General features: G+C 55.4%; 1 protein-coding gene across 1 annotated transcript in view; it reads left to right on the plus strand.

Annotated features, from left to right (window-relative positions):
• The window catches only part of LOC118664217 (guanylate cyclase D-like), an 84,562-nt gene extending 72,136 nt beyond the window's left edge, over positions 1–12,426 (plus strand). Inside the window, exons 15-19 of the mRNA XM_036324092.1 lie at positions 4,051–4,225; positions 5,257–5,355; positions 6,180–6,274; positions 8,144–8,229; positions 12,318–12,426. Coding sequence (XP_036179985.1) covers positions 4,051–4,225; positions 5,257–5,355; positions 6,180–6,274; positions 8,144–8,229; positions 12,318–12,426 — 564 coding nt within the window. The remainder of the gene's footprint in view (positions 1–4,050; positions 4,226–5,256; positions 5,356–6,179; positions 6,275–8,143; positions 8,230–12,317) is intronic.
• Positions 12,427–16,582: the final 4,156 nt, after the last annotated feature.

Raw genomic sequence — 16,582 nt, forward strand, 5'->3', positions numbered from 1 at the left:
TACCTTTGCTCACTCTGGGTGTGGTGGCTCCCCATCAGCAAGGGGGGAATGTGTACTACAGCTTGAGGCTTGAGAGAGTGGGCCTGGTGAGCGTGAAGGATGTTGACTGGGTTGTGATGGCTGGACATGAAGGGGGTAAGTGGATGGGTGGGGGCACTGGGGAGGGCAGCGGGGGCCTTAGCAGACCTGTCAAGACCCTTCATGATCTGTGCACCCCTTGATCCTGGCTTCAAATCCCAGCCTGGCCCCCAGCTTCATGTGGCTTTGGGAAAATGGCTTCCCCTCTCTGGGCCCCTACTCTTTATCTGTAAAACAGAAATAATGACTCCAGTCCCAGAAATGGGGGTGGGAGGAGGGCAGGGATTTACAGATAGTGGTTGGATCCTACCGCCCTGCAGAAGGGCTCTGTAAACTGGGGAGAGCTTCCTGCCCCTCTGGACCTGCTGTGGGGACTTTCCCGCCCCAATTCTGCCCTTTATTCTGATCCAGTTGCTGGGGGTCATGGGTCAGCTTCAGACACGGAGGAGGTGGGGAGGGAGGTTCCAGGAAGGGGCCATACTCAAGCTCCACTGGCCTTAGCCTTCGTTTGTTACTCCCCAGCCCCCTTCCAGCCAAAGCCCTTCAAGGACACAGCGACAGGACAGGAAGGCCTTGGGGCTAAAGCCAGAGTGGAAAGGCTGCTTGGACAGGAAGCTTCAGGGGAGAGAACTAAGTGCTTGGGGTGCCAGGCAGTCTGCTGACAGCATTATGTACAATATCCCAGACAACAATGACCAGCACTTATTGAGTGCTCACTGTATACAGGACACTATTCTAAGTCCTTTAAATGTATTAATCCATTTAACCATCATCATAATCTGTGAGGTAGGTACTGGTACCCCTATTTTATAAATGAGGAAAATGAGATGATTAAATGGTTTGTCTAGTTACATATTCCCAGTGGCATCTGAAATTTGCACCTGGGTATTCTAGTCCCCAAACCCCCTTTTAGTGGGGCTCCCATCCCCGTGATATGGATGTCCTCAGGCCACAAGTTCCTGGTGGCCCACAAGGCCCTGTGGGAGCTGATCTGCCCACCTCCCCGGCTGCATCTCTGGTCACCCCACCTCCACAGCCCTCTATATTCCTCACACATGCTTTTGCTGTCTCTAGCCACTAGGCCAGTGGTCGGCAAACTCATTAGTCAACAGAGCCAAATATCAACAGTACAACGATTGAAATTTCTTTTGAGAGCCAGATTTTTTAAACTTAAGCTATATAGGTAGGTACACTGTTATTAACTTAATTAGGGTACTTCTACGGCTTAGGAAGAGCCACACTCAAGGGGCCAAAGAGCTGCATGTGGCTTGAGAGCCGCAGTTTGCCAACCACGGCACTAGGCCTTTGCACATGCTGTTCCCTCGCCCCGGAACGCTGCTCTCCCTCCTCTCTGCCTGGCTTCCTCTGGTCATCCTGGTCTCCGGTTAGTTTCCTTGTCATTCAGACATGGTTAGGAGCTCCTGTGTGACGCTCTCATAACTACCCTTGTACAACAGCCACACTTCATGGTTCCAACCTAAACCGCTCTGTCCCCAGTGCCTGGAAATGCCCAGCACATGCCAGGCCCTCAGGAAATATGTGTTAGCTGGCTCTGAGTTGCTCATGGAGGCCTGGAGGAGAAGTGACTTGCCCGAGGTCACACAGGTGGTAGGTGGCAGAGCCAGGACAGGAATCTGCAATGTCCACCACCACCACCACCACCACCACCTGGCTCTGTCCACTGCACCTCACTGCCCAACCTGGATGCAGAGAACTGAGCCACAGACATTCCGAGGATGCAGCTTCCCTCCTGTTCCCTGTTCAGGACCTCACGCTCTGGCCCCGGTGGTGATTCTGAGGTGTCATCTCCTGTGTTGGCTGAATTCCCCTCTTGCCTCCAGAGCCGCCCTGGCCCAGGGCCCCAGGGAAAGATTCCTCATCTCATCTGTCTGGCCTTGCTGAGCCCTGCAAGCTTTGATCTGCCCTGAGTCACCCCTGGCCTGTCTCTTCCTCCCCTGCTAATCTCTTCTCACACATGTGTCCCTCCCAGCTCTGAATCATGCCTTCTGATCTACTCTGAACTCTGGCCAAGAGGTCTGCATCTTTCTGGCAGAGTGAAATGACATAAAACAAGGCCCGCACACCCCTCCAGATGTGGGGGACCAGGAGGCCCATTCCTCACGATGTACGAGCCCGTCTCTCATCACTCACGCCATCTGCCTTGGTTTCCCCTCGCCCCCCAGCAGGATCTGGTTACGGCTCTTTAATCCGGTCTGAGTTGGGAGGCAGCCAGGCGATCGTTTCCTGGTTCCGTGGGGGTCTGTGATTCCCTCCCCGCACGCGCTGAGTGAGCACTTTTATGGACAGAACTCCAGAGCAGAGCCCACGTGGGCTGCCCCAGGGGGTGAGTCTGGCCCCAGCCATACTGCCTGCCGAGTGACCCTGGACAAATCACTTCACCCCTCTGAGCCTCAAGCTCCCATTTATAATCAGACATGAAAGTGTCTGCGGCTTACAGCTGTTCTGCGGACTAAGTTATGTCATTCATTCACCAGCACAATGAAGCCTGTAGCGCGGGAGGTGCAGCCCTGAGGCCTCTCCCTGAAAGCACAGCCTGGGAGCTGGGGCACCGGCACTGGTTAAGCATCTACAGAGGGCGGGCCCTGCCTAGGGATTGTCACAGGGCCTCTCGTTCGATCCTTGCAGTGCTCCTCAGAGGGACGGGTCATTCTCCCTCCTGTACAATGAGAACACAGGCTCAGAGAGGCACTCAGCAAGCCAGGGGTGGAGTTAGAATTTGCATCTGTTTGTTCGTATGGAAACCATTGCTCTCATCTCTCCCCCAGCTGTGCTCTGCCATCTTTAAAAGGACCACAGCTATGTGCTCATGGCCCTCCCTTGCAGCCAGGACCTAAGCTCCAACTAAGGCTTTGTGGGATCGTCTTTATGCGTCTGAGTTCCTAGAGATCGAGCCTGTGCTTGGTCATCTTTCTGCCACTGGGGCTGTAGGGTGATTGCTGATTTCACCACACTCTCTCTTCCGGTCAGCCGCAGGCAGGTGGAGGGCTAGAGGTCAGCTTTAGCAGTTTGGAGAATGTGGTCTGGATGTGTGGCCAACATGGGGCTTTCTACTGTTCCTCTTCCCCAGTCAGGCCCTTGGGTCACCCATCTGGGGCCATGCTGGTCCCCAGAGCAGGTGCACTGTCCCTGAGTCGCAGCTGCACACCTGGAGGGCTGGTGCGGGGGGAGGGGCCCATCAAGCAGCAGGCCTCCCAGGCTGCCTATGGGAGGCAAGACTCGGCCCAGACACATGAGCTAACCAGGTGCAGGGCAGGACCAAAGGGAAATGCTACACAGCAGGCAGAGTCTCACTCCTCTAAAGAATAGGTAGACTTTAAACTCCCTTCCAATTCTGAGATTCTGTGACTCTACCTTCTCCAAACTCATTAGCTAAGGAAATGATGATGATGATGATGATGATGGAGACTGAAGTCTCCATTTATTGAGCATCCTTGATGAGCCTGACTCTTTAAATACTTTATCTTTATTGTGCATTCCACACGAGAGGAAACAGGCTCACAGAGGTGAAGGGGTCTGCCCAAGGTGAATAGCAGAACCAGGGTTTGAACCCACATCTATCTGATTCCAAAATCGACATCCTTTTCAGTACATGTTGGAAGGCCAATGGGGTTTGGAAAACAGGATAATATTCAATGTACACATGCTGTTCTCCAGACCAAGCCCTGATCTGCCGCTGTGGCATCATGCAGAGGGGCACCCAGTCTGCCACCAAGGAGCTCATGGCCTGGAGTCAGAGGAGATGGGACAGGCCTGCTATTCAGACAAAGGCGATCTGAAACATGCAGACCCAAGCGGTGCTGGAGTGTCTGGAGGGAGAGGCATGCAGAGATGGCCCTGAGGGCCACAGACCAGAGGGGTCGTCATGGGCTCCCAAGAGGCGTCCTGGTGTGGGATGTGGGCAGACCGGGGAGAGCGGGTTCTCGGCTGCAGTGTGAAGGCTGTGACTTCTAGGTAGAAACCATCGGGGACGCCTACATGGTAGCATCGGGGCTACCCCGGCGCAACGGGAGCCGGCACGCGGCTGAGATTGCCAACATGGCCCTGGACATCCTCAGCTCCGTGGGCGACTTCCGGATGAAGCATGCGCCCGACGTGCCCATTTGCATCAGGGCTGGCCTGCACTCAGGTATGCGCTGGGGGCCGTGGGGGTGATGGGCCAGTCTCCCAGCCCTGCCTGGGTACGGGCTGAGGTAACCCCAGTGAATTCTGGAATTCAGAGATTCTAAAACTCTATAATAGAGAAAATTTACATTTCTTTTTTCCCTTCTATTATTTTAAGGTTCTAGAACAGGGGTGGGCAAACTTTTTGACTCGAGGGCCACAATGGGTTCTTAAACTGGACCGGAGGGCCAGAACAAAAGCATGGATGGAGTGTTTGTGTGAACTAATATAAATTCAAAGTAAACATCATTACATAAAAGGGTACGGTCTTTTTTTGTTTTAGTTTTATTCATTTCAAACACGCGGATCCGGCCTGGGGGCCGTAGTTTGCCCACGGCTGTTCTAGAATGTTATACATCACAGAATCCATGTTTATATTCACACATTTTTATTTTTTTTGTCTCAGCATCAGTCAGGAGCATCTAAGTCCCATGCTGAGGAGCTGATAGTCTGATGGAAGAGGCAGGACAGAGACCTTCTGTGGTCATGCAAACAACTAAATGTTTGCTGGGATGGGTCTGGGAGAGACCTCAGAGCCTCTGACATCTCCTTCTCATGCCCCCATTCCTTCCTCCTTGGCACCTGCTGTTCCCTGCTGACTCATTCTCTCATCCCTCATCCGTCAAGACAGCTCATGCACCACCTCCTCTAGGAAGTCCTCCAGCCTGGGTCAGAGTTCCCCCTTTGGGTTGGCACAGTCCTGGTGCTTCCTTTTCACAGCATTGATCACAGTTCCTACATCGCCCCACAGTGAGCTGGGAGCTCCCCAAGAGCAGAGTCTGGCTTCGATTGATCTGTGTCCCCCAATCCCCATCCCAGAGCTTGACACAGATGTCATCTCCTCTCCAGATAGCGTCATCCTTACCCGCCCTCCCCCAGCTGGAGCCCAGAATGTGGGGTGGGGACCACAGTCGAGGCAGGGAAGGGAAGACTGTCGTAGGGACTTCTCGGTGCCCCAGGCCCTGCCGGAGCTCACTGAGTGCCTTTGGGTTCCAGGGCCCTGTGTGGCGGGGGTCGTGGGCCTCACCATGCCGCGGTACTGCCTCTTCGGGGACACCGTTAACACTGCCTCTCGGATGGAGTCCACGGGACTGCGTGAGTGTCCCCTATGTCTATCCTGCCAGGCAAGGGCTCTGTCTCAATGACCATTGCAGCCGGGCTGTTTGAAACATGCTTCGTAACCAAATCACCAGGTGGTGGCAGCGTACCCTCGTTGTTTGTAAAGCAGCTGTAAGGAGATGACGTATGTCACTGGTTCTTTTAATTTTCCACGAGGTTTTTGTGACGACTCATGAGAAAATTAGCAGATAAAACAATGACTCAAGAGGTAGGAAACCTAGGCCCTAGCCCCGACTGCAACTGGTTTGCTTAGGGTCCTTGAGCAAAATGCTCTTCCTCTGGGTCTGGGTTTCCCCACTTTTACAGTGAGGGGACCCCCTCTAATTGTTAAAATGCCACTTTAGGTTCCTCCTGGCAGCAGGGGCCACTCTGCGTTTGGTTAGGGCAGCCCTGGCCTCTGCGTCCGGCCATACAGCCTGTGCGCTCCACACGGCCACTCAGAGCCCATCCCACATAACCCGACGTGGCGGCCCTACTGTGGAGTCCTGGTTTTAAAAGAGAAAAACTGCTCATATGCTCTGCCTCAGCTTCATCGACTTCCCTACGTGTGGAAGTTATGTTCTTAGAGGTTCTGACTTCATCTTGGGTTCCTCCTAACATTCAATCTATGTAATGTGCTTTGCTTCGAGGCCTCTATTGTAGGGACCAACCACCCACTAAAGGGACAAAAGAGCCAGGCAAAGGGTATCGCAGGAATCAGAATTGTGGGTATCACAGGCTAGAACAGCACTCAATGATTTCACCAGACACTAGGTATGCTGCCACCAGATGGTGACATGGATTCCTACCTTTCTTCTCAGCGTACAGAATTCATGTCAGCGGAAGCACTGTCCAGACACTGCTCAGCCTGGACGAGGGCTACAAAATTGACATCCGAGGCCAGACCGAGCTGAAGGTAAGAAACTATTTCCATGTATTGGTGAGAATAGTTCCCAAAGGTCCGGTTTCTGTGGGCAGCAGGTGCGAGTCTCATCTGACTGATGCGGCTGAAGGAAATGCCTGCCTGGTGTTGGGACGGGGCTGATCACCTTCACATGTTCTCTCCACTGGCCAAATTCTAAGGAAACATTTCTTCCTTGGGCCACCCCCTCATTTGTCTCCTCATGAGAAGGACTAGAGCAAAGAAGTTACTTCCATAGATGATCTACCTGGGGGGCATGCTGGTGCACAACATACATTTACATATTATTACTCACAGCAATAATGACAGGGGGAGGTCACTGTCCCCATTTTGTAGTTGAGGAAATTAAATTAGAGAGCCAAAGGGACTTGTCCAAAGTCTCATAGCTTGGATGCCAGGTCTGGTGGCTGAAAGCCAGTGCTTTCTCCATAGCACTGTTGGGCTCCTACTCATCCCTCAGAACCCTAACATAGACATCACCTCTCACTGAAGCCCGCCCTGAGCCAGGACACTCTTCTTCCTTTCCCCAGCAGTCACTATCAGGCCTTGTCTGTGCACCCACCAGCCTAGAGACCAGCCCTCTGCTGTTGTGGGTGTGATATTGCGTTGTACTTGCCCATGAGCACCTCAAAGGCAGAGACAACTCTGTAACCTCTGCGTTCTTTTATAATGTAATGTTCATGAAATGGTACAGCATTCCTATGAATGATTTTCTTCCTACCCACCTCCTCTTTTCCCCAATTCCTTGGCTAGTGTCAGGCCTGGTGGGGAGACTAGAGCAGCCTCGGCATTTAAACCCCCAGGGCTGCGACCAGGCCTCAGAAATTGGGTGCTCCAGGGGATTCGCTGCATTATGCCGTGGAATGTTAGAGTAGGAGGGTGCAGCTCAGAGTGGGGCAGTGATTTGTCCATGGTCACACAGCCTGAGAGGGCTGACAATGTGGAATCCTTTGCCCTGGAGGCTGAGGTGATGATGGGAGAGTGAGCTGGAGTAAGTCAGGGCAGATGTGTCTTGTTTGGCAGAATGGGCACTGGGTGTCCTGAGGAATAGAGGCACTGATGATAGAAGGGGATGCTGAGAGGGAATACGGAGGGCAGCACGCCACCCTCAGGTTCTTCAGGCTGGCCTGGGGGTTCCAGGGGGCAATATCCCTGTCTGTGCCAGGGTGGGGTATGGAACCTCTAGACCAGCCCTGACCCCAGTGCCCCTCATGCCCCCCTCCTAACCTCCAGGCAGCAGCATTCCCATCCCAGGGGAGGCCACCAGGTCCTTCAGTAGTTGGGGGAGAATCCCAGGTCATAGAAGCCTGGCATCTTAGCATTCCAGATCTGCTGGGTCATAGAATTCACGATTTATCATTTATTTTTCTGACAGATAAATATTAACTCATTTCATCCACACAGCAACTTTATGAGGTATTAGGGCAGTGATGGCGAACCTTTTGAGCTTGGCGTGTCAGCATTTTGAAAAACCCTAACTTAACTCTGGTGCCGTGTCACATATAGAAATTTTTTGATATTTGCAACCATAGTAAAACAAAGACTTATATTTTTGATATTTATTTTTATATATTTAAATACCATTTAACAAAGAAAAATCAACCAAAAAAATGAGTTTGCGTGTCACCTCTGACACGCGCGTCATAGGTTCGCCATTACTGTATTAGGGCAACCGAGGCACAGAGAGGTGAAGTAAGTCGGCCAAAGTCACACAGCTAGCAAGTGAAAGAGCCAGGATTTGGACCCAGACGGTCTGCCTCCAGGCTCCAGGCTGCCTGCCCCCAGGCTGCTGGGAGGGGTGCCCCTCTCTGCCTTGCTCTCTGCTTGATGAGGTGGCTCGGCCCTCTTTCCGGTCTCTTCCAGGGCAAGGGCGTGGAGGAGACCTATTGGCTGGCAGGGAAGGCAGGCTTCCCCAGAGCCCTCCCCACGCCTCTGGACATCAAACCTGAGTGAGTAAGAGGAATTTCCCCAGAAGCTTGGCCTTTTTGTGTGCGAACTTTGGTATTTGTTACTTTTCTGATCATCAAGGTCTTACCTGTGTCGTGTGTAAAACTTGGAAAATACAGAATTCTTTAACGATTACATCACCGCCATCTTCCCACTCCTGAGAGACAGCACTGCGAGCAGGTAGGCGCAGTGCTGCTGCCGATATCTGAGGAGCTCGTGGCGGAGAGATCACGCAGCCTCAGTGACTCCTCACTCGGATCTGTGCTCTCAGCTCAGGCCCCAGGTCCTGTGTGTGGGTCAGAGCACTTTACAAACACACTCGTGGTGACAGCCTCAGGACGGCCGCCTGTGGGAGCGCCACGACTAGCTCGACCTTTCTCTGGTCGCCGGGCATGGAGAATCTCCCCGTTCTGAGCCGGGCACAGGCAATGCGCTGGGCACTTGTCGCCATTCAGATGATTTCAGCGGAGACTGGAGGGCAAGGCCACAGGGGCTGCCAATTGCTGAGAATTACAGTTTCCTATAAATAAGAAGGTCCCCTGGGGGCCCAGTCATCCCACCAGTGGGGAGGCTGAGCCTGGGGATGGGCAGAGCTTGCCAGGGTCCCCCAGCATGACCCCATCACAGCTCCCCAACCAGTTTTTCCGTTGTCAGCACTTCCCGCTGGCTCCTCAGCCCTCCCAGGCGGCCCCTCCATCGCTCAAAGGGGAGGAATGTGTGGGACACACCTGGGCTTCCGGGAGAGGCCAGCACTCAGCAGCCCAGGCTGTGTGTCCTTCAAGCGAGCGGGTGGGTATGGACGGGGTGGCTGGCAGGGAGCCGGCTGCAGCAGCCACTTCCTTTCCACCCTGCCGTCAGGGCGCCCCCAGGCCTTGGGACCCTCAGGAACCAGAGGACAGGAACTGACCCCATCCAACTCCCAGTGCCCTCCCCAGTGGGGTCCAGCGAGGCAGGGAGTGGGCAGGGCGTGGATGGGCACACGCTGACATATGCAGAAGCTGCCAGGTGTTCGGAGCACAGATGTGCCCACTTTATAAGGGCACACCAGCCTCCTGGGTGCAGCGCCGGCTCACGCTCACAGAGAGGCCTCCACGCCCGGGGCCTTCAGGCCTGCAGGGTGTCTCCGTGGGGGCGGCTTGCTGGGGCACCAGCCTGGTGTGAGGAAGGCTCTGGGACTGGACTGTTTGTGTGGCCTGGGCAGGTCCCTGTCCTCGCTGTGCCTTTCCATGTGCCACAGCAGCCTTGGCTCGCCCACCCCCAGGAGCACGGTGTGGCCCTGTGTGCCCTTTCCCTACCCTCTAGGTCAGCGGTTCTCAACCTGTGGGTCGCCATCCCTTTGGGGGTCGAATGACCCTTTCACAGGGGTCGCCTAAGACCATCGGAAAACACATACATAATGACATATTGTTTTTGTGATGAATCACTATGCTTTAATTGTGTTCAATTTGTAACAATGACATTGGGGGTCACCACAACATGAAGAACTGTATTAAAGGGCCGTGGCATTAGGAAGGTTAGAACCACTGCTCTAGGTCCTCGAGTCCCACTCACCTCTCTGCCCCTCGAAGGGCAAGCTGTCCTCTGACCTCACAGGCCTCCGTTCCCACCCCACTTCTCGCCTCCACTCGGAGCTGCACTTCTCAGAAGGCCTGTCTGCTGATGCCTCACTTCCTCACCTCCCACTCCCCGCCCAGCCCCGGCAGTCTGACTTCACCCCCACCCGCCGGAACGCTCTGTGAAGGTCACCTGCACCCATGTCACTAGGTCTGTGGGCAGTTTTAGTTCTCACTGACATTTCCCCTTCCCCTCCCGCTTCCTACAAACGGGCTCCGGCCTCCTCCGCACTCCGCTGTGCTCCGACCTCTGCAACTCATCCCCCCGGGCTCCTCACCTCTGCCCAGCCCTGAAATGCCGGGATGCACAGCCTCTTCCCTGGGGCTGTCTGTCCCTCCAGATCCTAGGACAGGGATCGCCCTCGTGGCCTCGGGCCCAGCGCCCCCCTGGGCTCCAGGACCAGGCAGCTCACTGCCCCTGGTTGAGTCCTTCCAGAGCCCTCATGGCATCTCAGACCTCGGGGGTCCACCTGGCAGCTGGGCCCCCTCCAGAACTCTCTTCTCCTGTTCGGCCTTGCCATCCTCCCTCAGAAAGCCGGCGACGTCCCGCTGTCCGGAGTCCTCAGCAATCCCACAGCTCTGCCTCCATCACACCCCCAACCTGCCAGCTCCCCACCTCTGCGCCTCTCTTCTGGCTGCTGCAGGGCTCCTCGCCATTTCCCCTCATCCACTGGCCCCCCCACCCGTCTCCCCAGAGTGACCTTTTACAGAGAAAACAAATACGATCAATATAAAGGTTCCCTGTGTAACCCTCGGGGGCCTCCTACTCCTCTGAGGCTCATACCTGGGAAGCTCCATCCCTGCGGCCTGTGTGCCCTTCCCTTGGCCTCATCTCACCTGCCACCTGCGGCTGCCAAGCCACCTGCTCGGGGCCTCCTCACTGTTCCTTAAACAACCCTGAGCTCTTCCCAGCCCAGGGCCTCGCTCTCACTGTCCCTGTCCCCCGAGCGCCCTGGCCTGGTCCCTTCCTATCCTGCAAGTCTCGGCTCTGACGCTGCCTCCCGCGTGAGACAGCTCTCGTCACACAGGGCAAACAGAGCCCTGCTGTCGCCCTCTCCCCATCCCCCAGCATTGCGTACCGTAGCACTGGGCACTCCCTGGTATTTCCTGTTGACATGTTCATGGAACTTTCCCCTGCATGGCCCAGCCCGGAGACCCTGCCCCCATGTGCCGGCACAGGCCCCAGTGCCCGGAGCCCAGCTCTAGAGCTCCGGCCTTTCCCCTGGACACGCAGGCTGGGCAGCCAGCTCCCAGCCCTGCCCGAGCCACCCTGACCAGGAGTGGGAGCTTGCAGATCTGGCAGCCACTTGTCATCCCGAGCTCCCTTAGCTGATGACTTTTCCATCCCGGACAGAAACTTTAGAAAGTGCCAGAAACGTTTCCATCTCCTTGGCTCAGGGAGGGAGGAGAGTAGAGATCATTCCCCCAGGCCTCCCGGCAGGCAGGGGAGAACGCCGCACCAACCTAGGCCCACGGGCTCACACCCAGCACGTGGGCGCACAGGAGACTGTGCACGCACGCGCGCACACAAGCGCACACACGTGGGCGTACACACGGCACTCATCATGGGCATCGGGCACACGCACACATAGAAACACCCCCGCATGCCCATCAGCCTGCTTGGAGATGAGATCACAGACAGCCGCACAGACACGGAATCTGCAGGAAGGGCTGGGATGCCAGTTGGATGGGAACTTGTCTTAAGAGTTGCATTTAGAAGGCAGTTACCAAATTGTTCCTGAACTGCGTGCTACAGCTTGATTTTTTTAAAGTCAAATTTCCTAAAGGTGCTTTTATCTTCACGTTCTGTATTTGTCATATCTGCATACGTTATTCCTTCTTCTATTTGGGGGTGTTTAGGAGATTGATGGGATTAGGGGAAGGGGCGAAAGGCCCCTCCCTGTCTTGGTGTAGCCACGCCCCAGGCAGCAGGGCCCATGCCTGCCATGTGTCACAGAAACGGTCCATACAGTGGCCCCTTCTCTCCCCTCTGCTCCTCCTAACCAGGCTCAAAAGCATCCCCTGTCAGGTTGCTGTGAGTCACTCAGAGCCTAGCTTCCTTCTCTGTGCAAAGGCAATAACCACGCTCTACCCTCCTGTAGGCACCTGCGGGAAGTGAATGAGAAAATGAGTGTGTGGAGGGGGGGTCCTGTGTCCCTATCTGGACTCGCAAAATACCCAGAGAGTCACAGAGCCCCTCACCCTCTGGCCTCCCAAGGTCAGGTCCCTAAGTAAGGGACAGAGCTGGGACTCGCTCCCCATCTCCTGGGAGGCCTCTGGATGGAAGCCACACGTGCAGATGCACCAGCAGCACTGCCCCTCTGAGCCTTGGTCCCCGAAAGGTCCAATGGGGAGGGCACTGGGAAGCCACGGCTGGGCCAGTGCAGGGACCAGGAGACCCCAAGGGAGGGAAAGGGCTCTTACTCCCTCACTGTTGTTCTGGGCTTTCCTTATTCTTGTTTCTCCTCTTTCCCTAGGGACCCCTGGAAGGACCTCATAAACCAAGAAATAAGGGCGGCCTTTGCCAAAGTCCGCCAGTGCTCAGCTGGACCTTCGAGCTCAGGGAAGGCCTACGCCGGGCCCTGAGGAGAGGGACAGCGTGAGACAGGGGCCTGCACCAGCCTAGACACCCCCAACCCCTCTCTCAGCTCCACTCCCCTCAAAGAATTCCCTTGCTGAGCCCCCTAGCAGCCAACTGGGTGCTCATTAGTAAGTGCCCTAGAGCGATATTAATTGATGTGTTCCAGTGTGAATCCTACGGGCAAACTTGACTCTTGACACAAAAGCAATAAAAATAGAAACATTCCCTTCCTTTGGGGCAGTGCTTTGTTCTCGACAAATGGTTTTGAGTCTGAGAGCTCATTATCACAGAGCTCATTATCCCTCACACGAGGAACACTGCCCCACGTGCAGCCACGGTGCCCAGGCGCACAGGGAGGAGGTCATTTCCCCGGTGGCATGAGCGGAAGCAGGACAGGTGCCAGGGACTGGAGCCAGGCCAGTGAGGCTCCAGGTCCAGCAGGGCCACCTCCTCACATTGCATCTCTTCTCCGGGCCTCTGTTTTGTCATCTCTCAAATGGGAGTGGACAGGGCCCCCAGGAGCCTTGTTCCTAATGCAGGTCTCGGCCCCCAGCAAATGCTCAGAAAATGCTGCCTCCTTCCCTGCCTGTCTTCCCCAAGCCAGTCTAATCCTTAGGTCATCTGTGAGCACTGTGCCAAGAGTCCAGGCTTTGGTCATCTGTGAGCACTGTGCTGGGGAGGAATGGGGAGTGATAATGCCTTAATTCTTAGGAAAATGAGACTTCTGTCTTACAGAGAAAACAAACAAACCCATAGCTAACTCATTAAACTGGCTTCTGACATCAAAGGGTGCTCACCAAAACCCGCAGGCAGACCAGGAACATGTGGAATTCATTTCCCTGGCGGGGGGAGAGGGCAGGGGGCCAGGGGACAAGTTCAGCCCTAAACAAACTGGTCCTTCTTCAAAAGACCCCTTGGGAGTTGTTGGGAAAATGTTCTGCCCACAGGCTGTGCTCACAGAGACCAGGCTGTGTGTGTGTGTGTGTGTGTGTGTGTGTGTGTGTGTGTGTGTGTGTAAGAGAAAGGCAATGTGAAAGGGATATGGGTGATGTGTTTGGAGCCCTGAGCTGCTGTGTGGAAGTGCTGGAATAGTTTTGGGAGATGCCACTGCCAGTCCCTACCTGCACAACTGTGCTGTTGTTAATCTTCATGAGAGAGACACACTGACGGGTTGTCTCCTGCCTGCGCCTCTGCCTGCGTGAAGAGGGCAGGGATGGAACCTGCAACCCAGGCACGTGCCCTTGACAGGAATCGAACCCGTGACCCTACAGTCCGTGGGCCAATGCTCTAACCATTGAGCAAATTGGCTAGGGCGAGAGCTAACCTTTTTATGCCTCAGTTTTCTCAAGTGCAAAACGAGGCCAGTCCCCCTACCTTCCATGCCACCGTGAGAAGTAACGCAGAGGAAACACCACGGGGTCTGGTCTGGAGCTAGCCTGCGGGATTGCTGAGAGGGAGGGTCTGCACCCGCGGTCTGCGGGACACCACACAGCCGTGTCTGTGCGTGGGCTGCAGCCATGGGGTGGGGAACAGAAGCATGGCCCCGGTTCCTCCACTGCCCTCTGTGTGGCGCGCTTCAGGCTTGTCGATTTTCTCTCAGGGCTTCGGTATCTCCATCAGTAAAAGTAGCAGCTGCTCTGGGGGACTGTGAGGCCCCTCTGGGCATGAGGGTGCATAGCACACTTTGGGTAAGTGGAGGCCCAGCCTGATGGGCAGACACAGGAGATCAGAATTCAAACCAGGACCCAGCTATCCTGCCAGGAGCCGGTCAGTGGGCCTCCCTAAGACCTCAGCTCCTCACTGCACAGCAAGGACCAGACCTGCCCTGCCGGCCTCCCGTGCTGCTGTTACGTTGAAGGCAGCAACAGCTGTGAATGCACGCTCCCAACTGAGGAGTGTGCTGCAGCCGTGACTTACGGTGCATATACGTGTGACGACCTGTGTGGTATATGTATTTGTGAAGGCCATGGGGCTGTCAGAGCTCCAAGTGCCCTGAGCGACAAGTGGCAGTGTACCTGTGCATATCTGCGAATGTCTGTGTGCATGCTGTCCGTCTGTGTACATGTGCATTTATGTGTCCGTGTGAGTCATGTATATGCACTTGTGCATCTGTGGGCCTTGGTGTGTCTGCACGTGTGCTGCTCCAGCTGTGTATGTGTCCAGTATGTCTGGGCACCGGTCCGGGAGCAATGGTGGATCTCCTTACATTGGTGTCTGTGCACATAGTGTGTGTCTGCATGTGTGGTGTGCATCCAAGTGCATGCTTTATCCATGTGTAGGTTGTATGTCGTGTGTCTGCATCCGGCCAAGGGTCTCCTTACTCTTGTGCCCTCTGAGAAGGACTGAGGCAGCTCTGCTTTCAGATGCCCCTGCTCAGACCCCCAGGGCAGAACTTGGGCTCCGGAAGGGAGCTCTGGCTCCAAAGCTGAGACACTGAATGTGAATCGACCGCCACACACCAGGGCCCTCACCTCTCCCCAACCTGCCATCAGCTGCGAACACGTTCTCCGGAGAGGAAGGCCCGTCTGGCCCCTGTGTTGTACCCTTGCCAGGGGTGGGGCTGGTTTCCTCTGTCCTGGGAGGCTTTGGGCTTATTTATTCCACATTACCCCGCTGCCTGCTGTGGGACAGACCCCTGCCTGGGGCTTCCACTCATATCATCTCAACCACAGCACCCTCTGAGACGGGAGTTATTGCCCACTTTCTAGATGAGGAAACAGAGACTCAGAGGGTGACGGGACTTGTCCGTGCCAGCTTCTCTCTGCCTCCTGCTCTGAGGGGGTTGCCCAGTGCTACAGCAGCCCAGAGAAATGGCAGCGGTCTCTGGAGGCTCCCAGAGGGTATGGCCTCAGGGGCACACAGCTTTCTCTTCTGCAAACCGGGGTGAGGACAGGTGAGGCTGAGGCGCTCTCAGAGCGGGTTCCTGTCATGAGGAGCCAGCCCAGCATTTGCATGGGGCTTCCGGGCACATGCCCAGGTGGAACCCCAGAGCTGGGGCCCTCATGTCATGACTTTCATGATGAGTCAGTGCCAGCTGGTCCCTATGAAGTCCCCCTGTCTTCCCCTGCCAGCCTGAGATCACCCTTCTGTCCCTTTGGGATGGTTCCCAGCAACAGAACACTCCTGGCATCTCGAGGGGATGGGGTTCTTGCAATGACAGATGGGGCCACGGGCTCCAGAAGGTCCTCCCCGAGCCAGGTGATCTGGACTGGCTTGATTTGTGGTGCTTCAGGCAGGCACCATTGGGGATGGACTCCTCAGAAAAAGTCCAAATACTTTTCACTTGGCATTCCAAGCCCTACACATGCTGCCCTCGCCCCACCTGCCCCTTGCACAGCCAGCTCTCTGGCCAGGACAGACTGCGTACTCTTCCCCAGGCCCCTCACGGTGCCACACCTTGCTCTTGCTGTTTTCCTACCTAGATGACCGTATCCCTTTTTCAACATTTGGTGAACTCCTACACAGCCTTCAAAGCCCACCCAAAAGGCACCTCCTTCCAAAACCCTTTTCCAACTGCCCCTTGTATGTACTGTGTTGCCACACTTGTCTCTCCCTTGCTGGCAGCAGCCCTACCTAGTTCATTCTTTATTCCCATGCTCACGAAGAAGTGAGCATTGGGAGGGTGAACGGATGAATGGACAAGCTAATGAACCAGTTAGCCCAAAGGCTTTTAATGAGCCATCTCTGCCTCTGAGGTCTCCTGCCTAGTTTCTCCTCTGCTGTTCTCTGCATCTGGGCTTGCTTAATCTAATGCTTAGTTGGGATCCTGTTTGCCAGGTGTTAACCTGTGGCTTTCCTGGCTGCGCTTTCTCTCCTTCCTGGCACCCTTCCTGTGCTATGGACACTCTGCCTCCAACCCCCAACCCCTATACCAGCCTGGGCACTCTTCCTCACCCGCCTGTGCTTCCCACCCCTTCTGGCTAACTTCTCCTCACCCTACAGACCTCTGCTCCTTTTGCTGCCTCCTCCAGGAAGCCTTCCCTGAAACCCTCCCTTCCTCTCCCAAGTGTTGTGGGAGGGGCACCTCCCTGTCTGGCTCCTGGGCCTCCTGGCCACCCTGTGTAGCAGACTTGGGCTTACCTGAGGTCAGGGCTGGGTGATCCTGGTGGGAGAGGAAACAAAACCGGGCAGGGGAGGTGAGGAGGCCACTGTGGTGGCAGG

This window comes from Myotis myotis, unplaced genomic scaffold (genome assembly GCF_014108235.1).
Source record: "Myotis myotis isolate mMyoMyo1 unplaced genomic scaffold, mMyoMyo1.p scaffold_m19_p_10, whole genome shotgun sequence".
NCBI lineage: Eukaryota > Metazoa > Chordata > Mammalia > Chiroptera > Vespertilionidae > Myotis > Myotis myotis.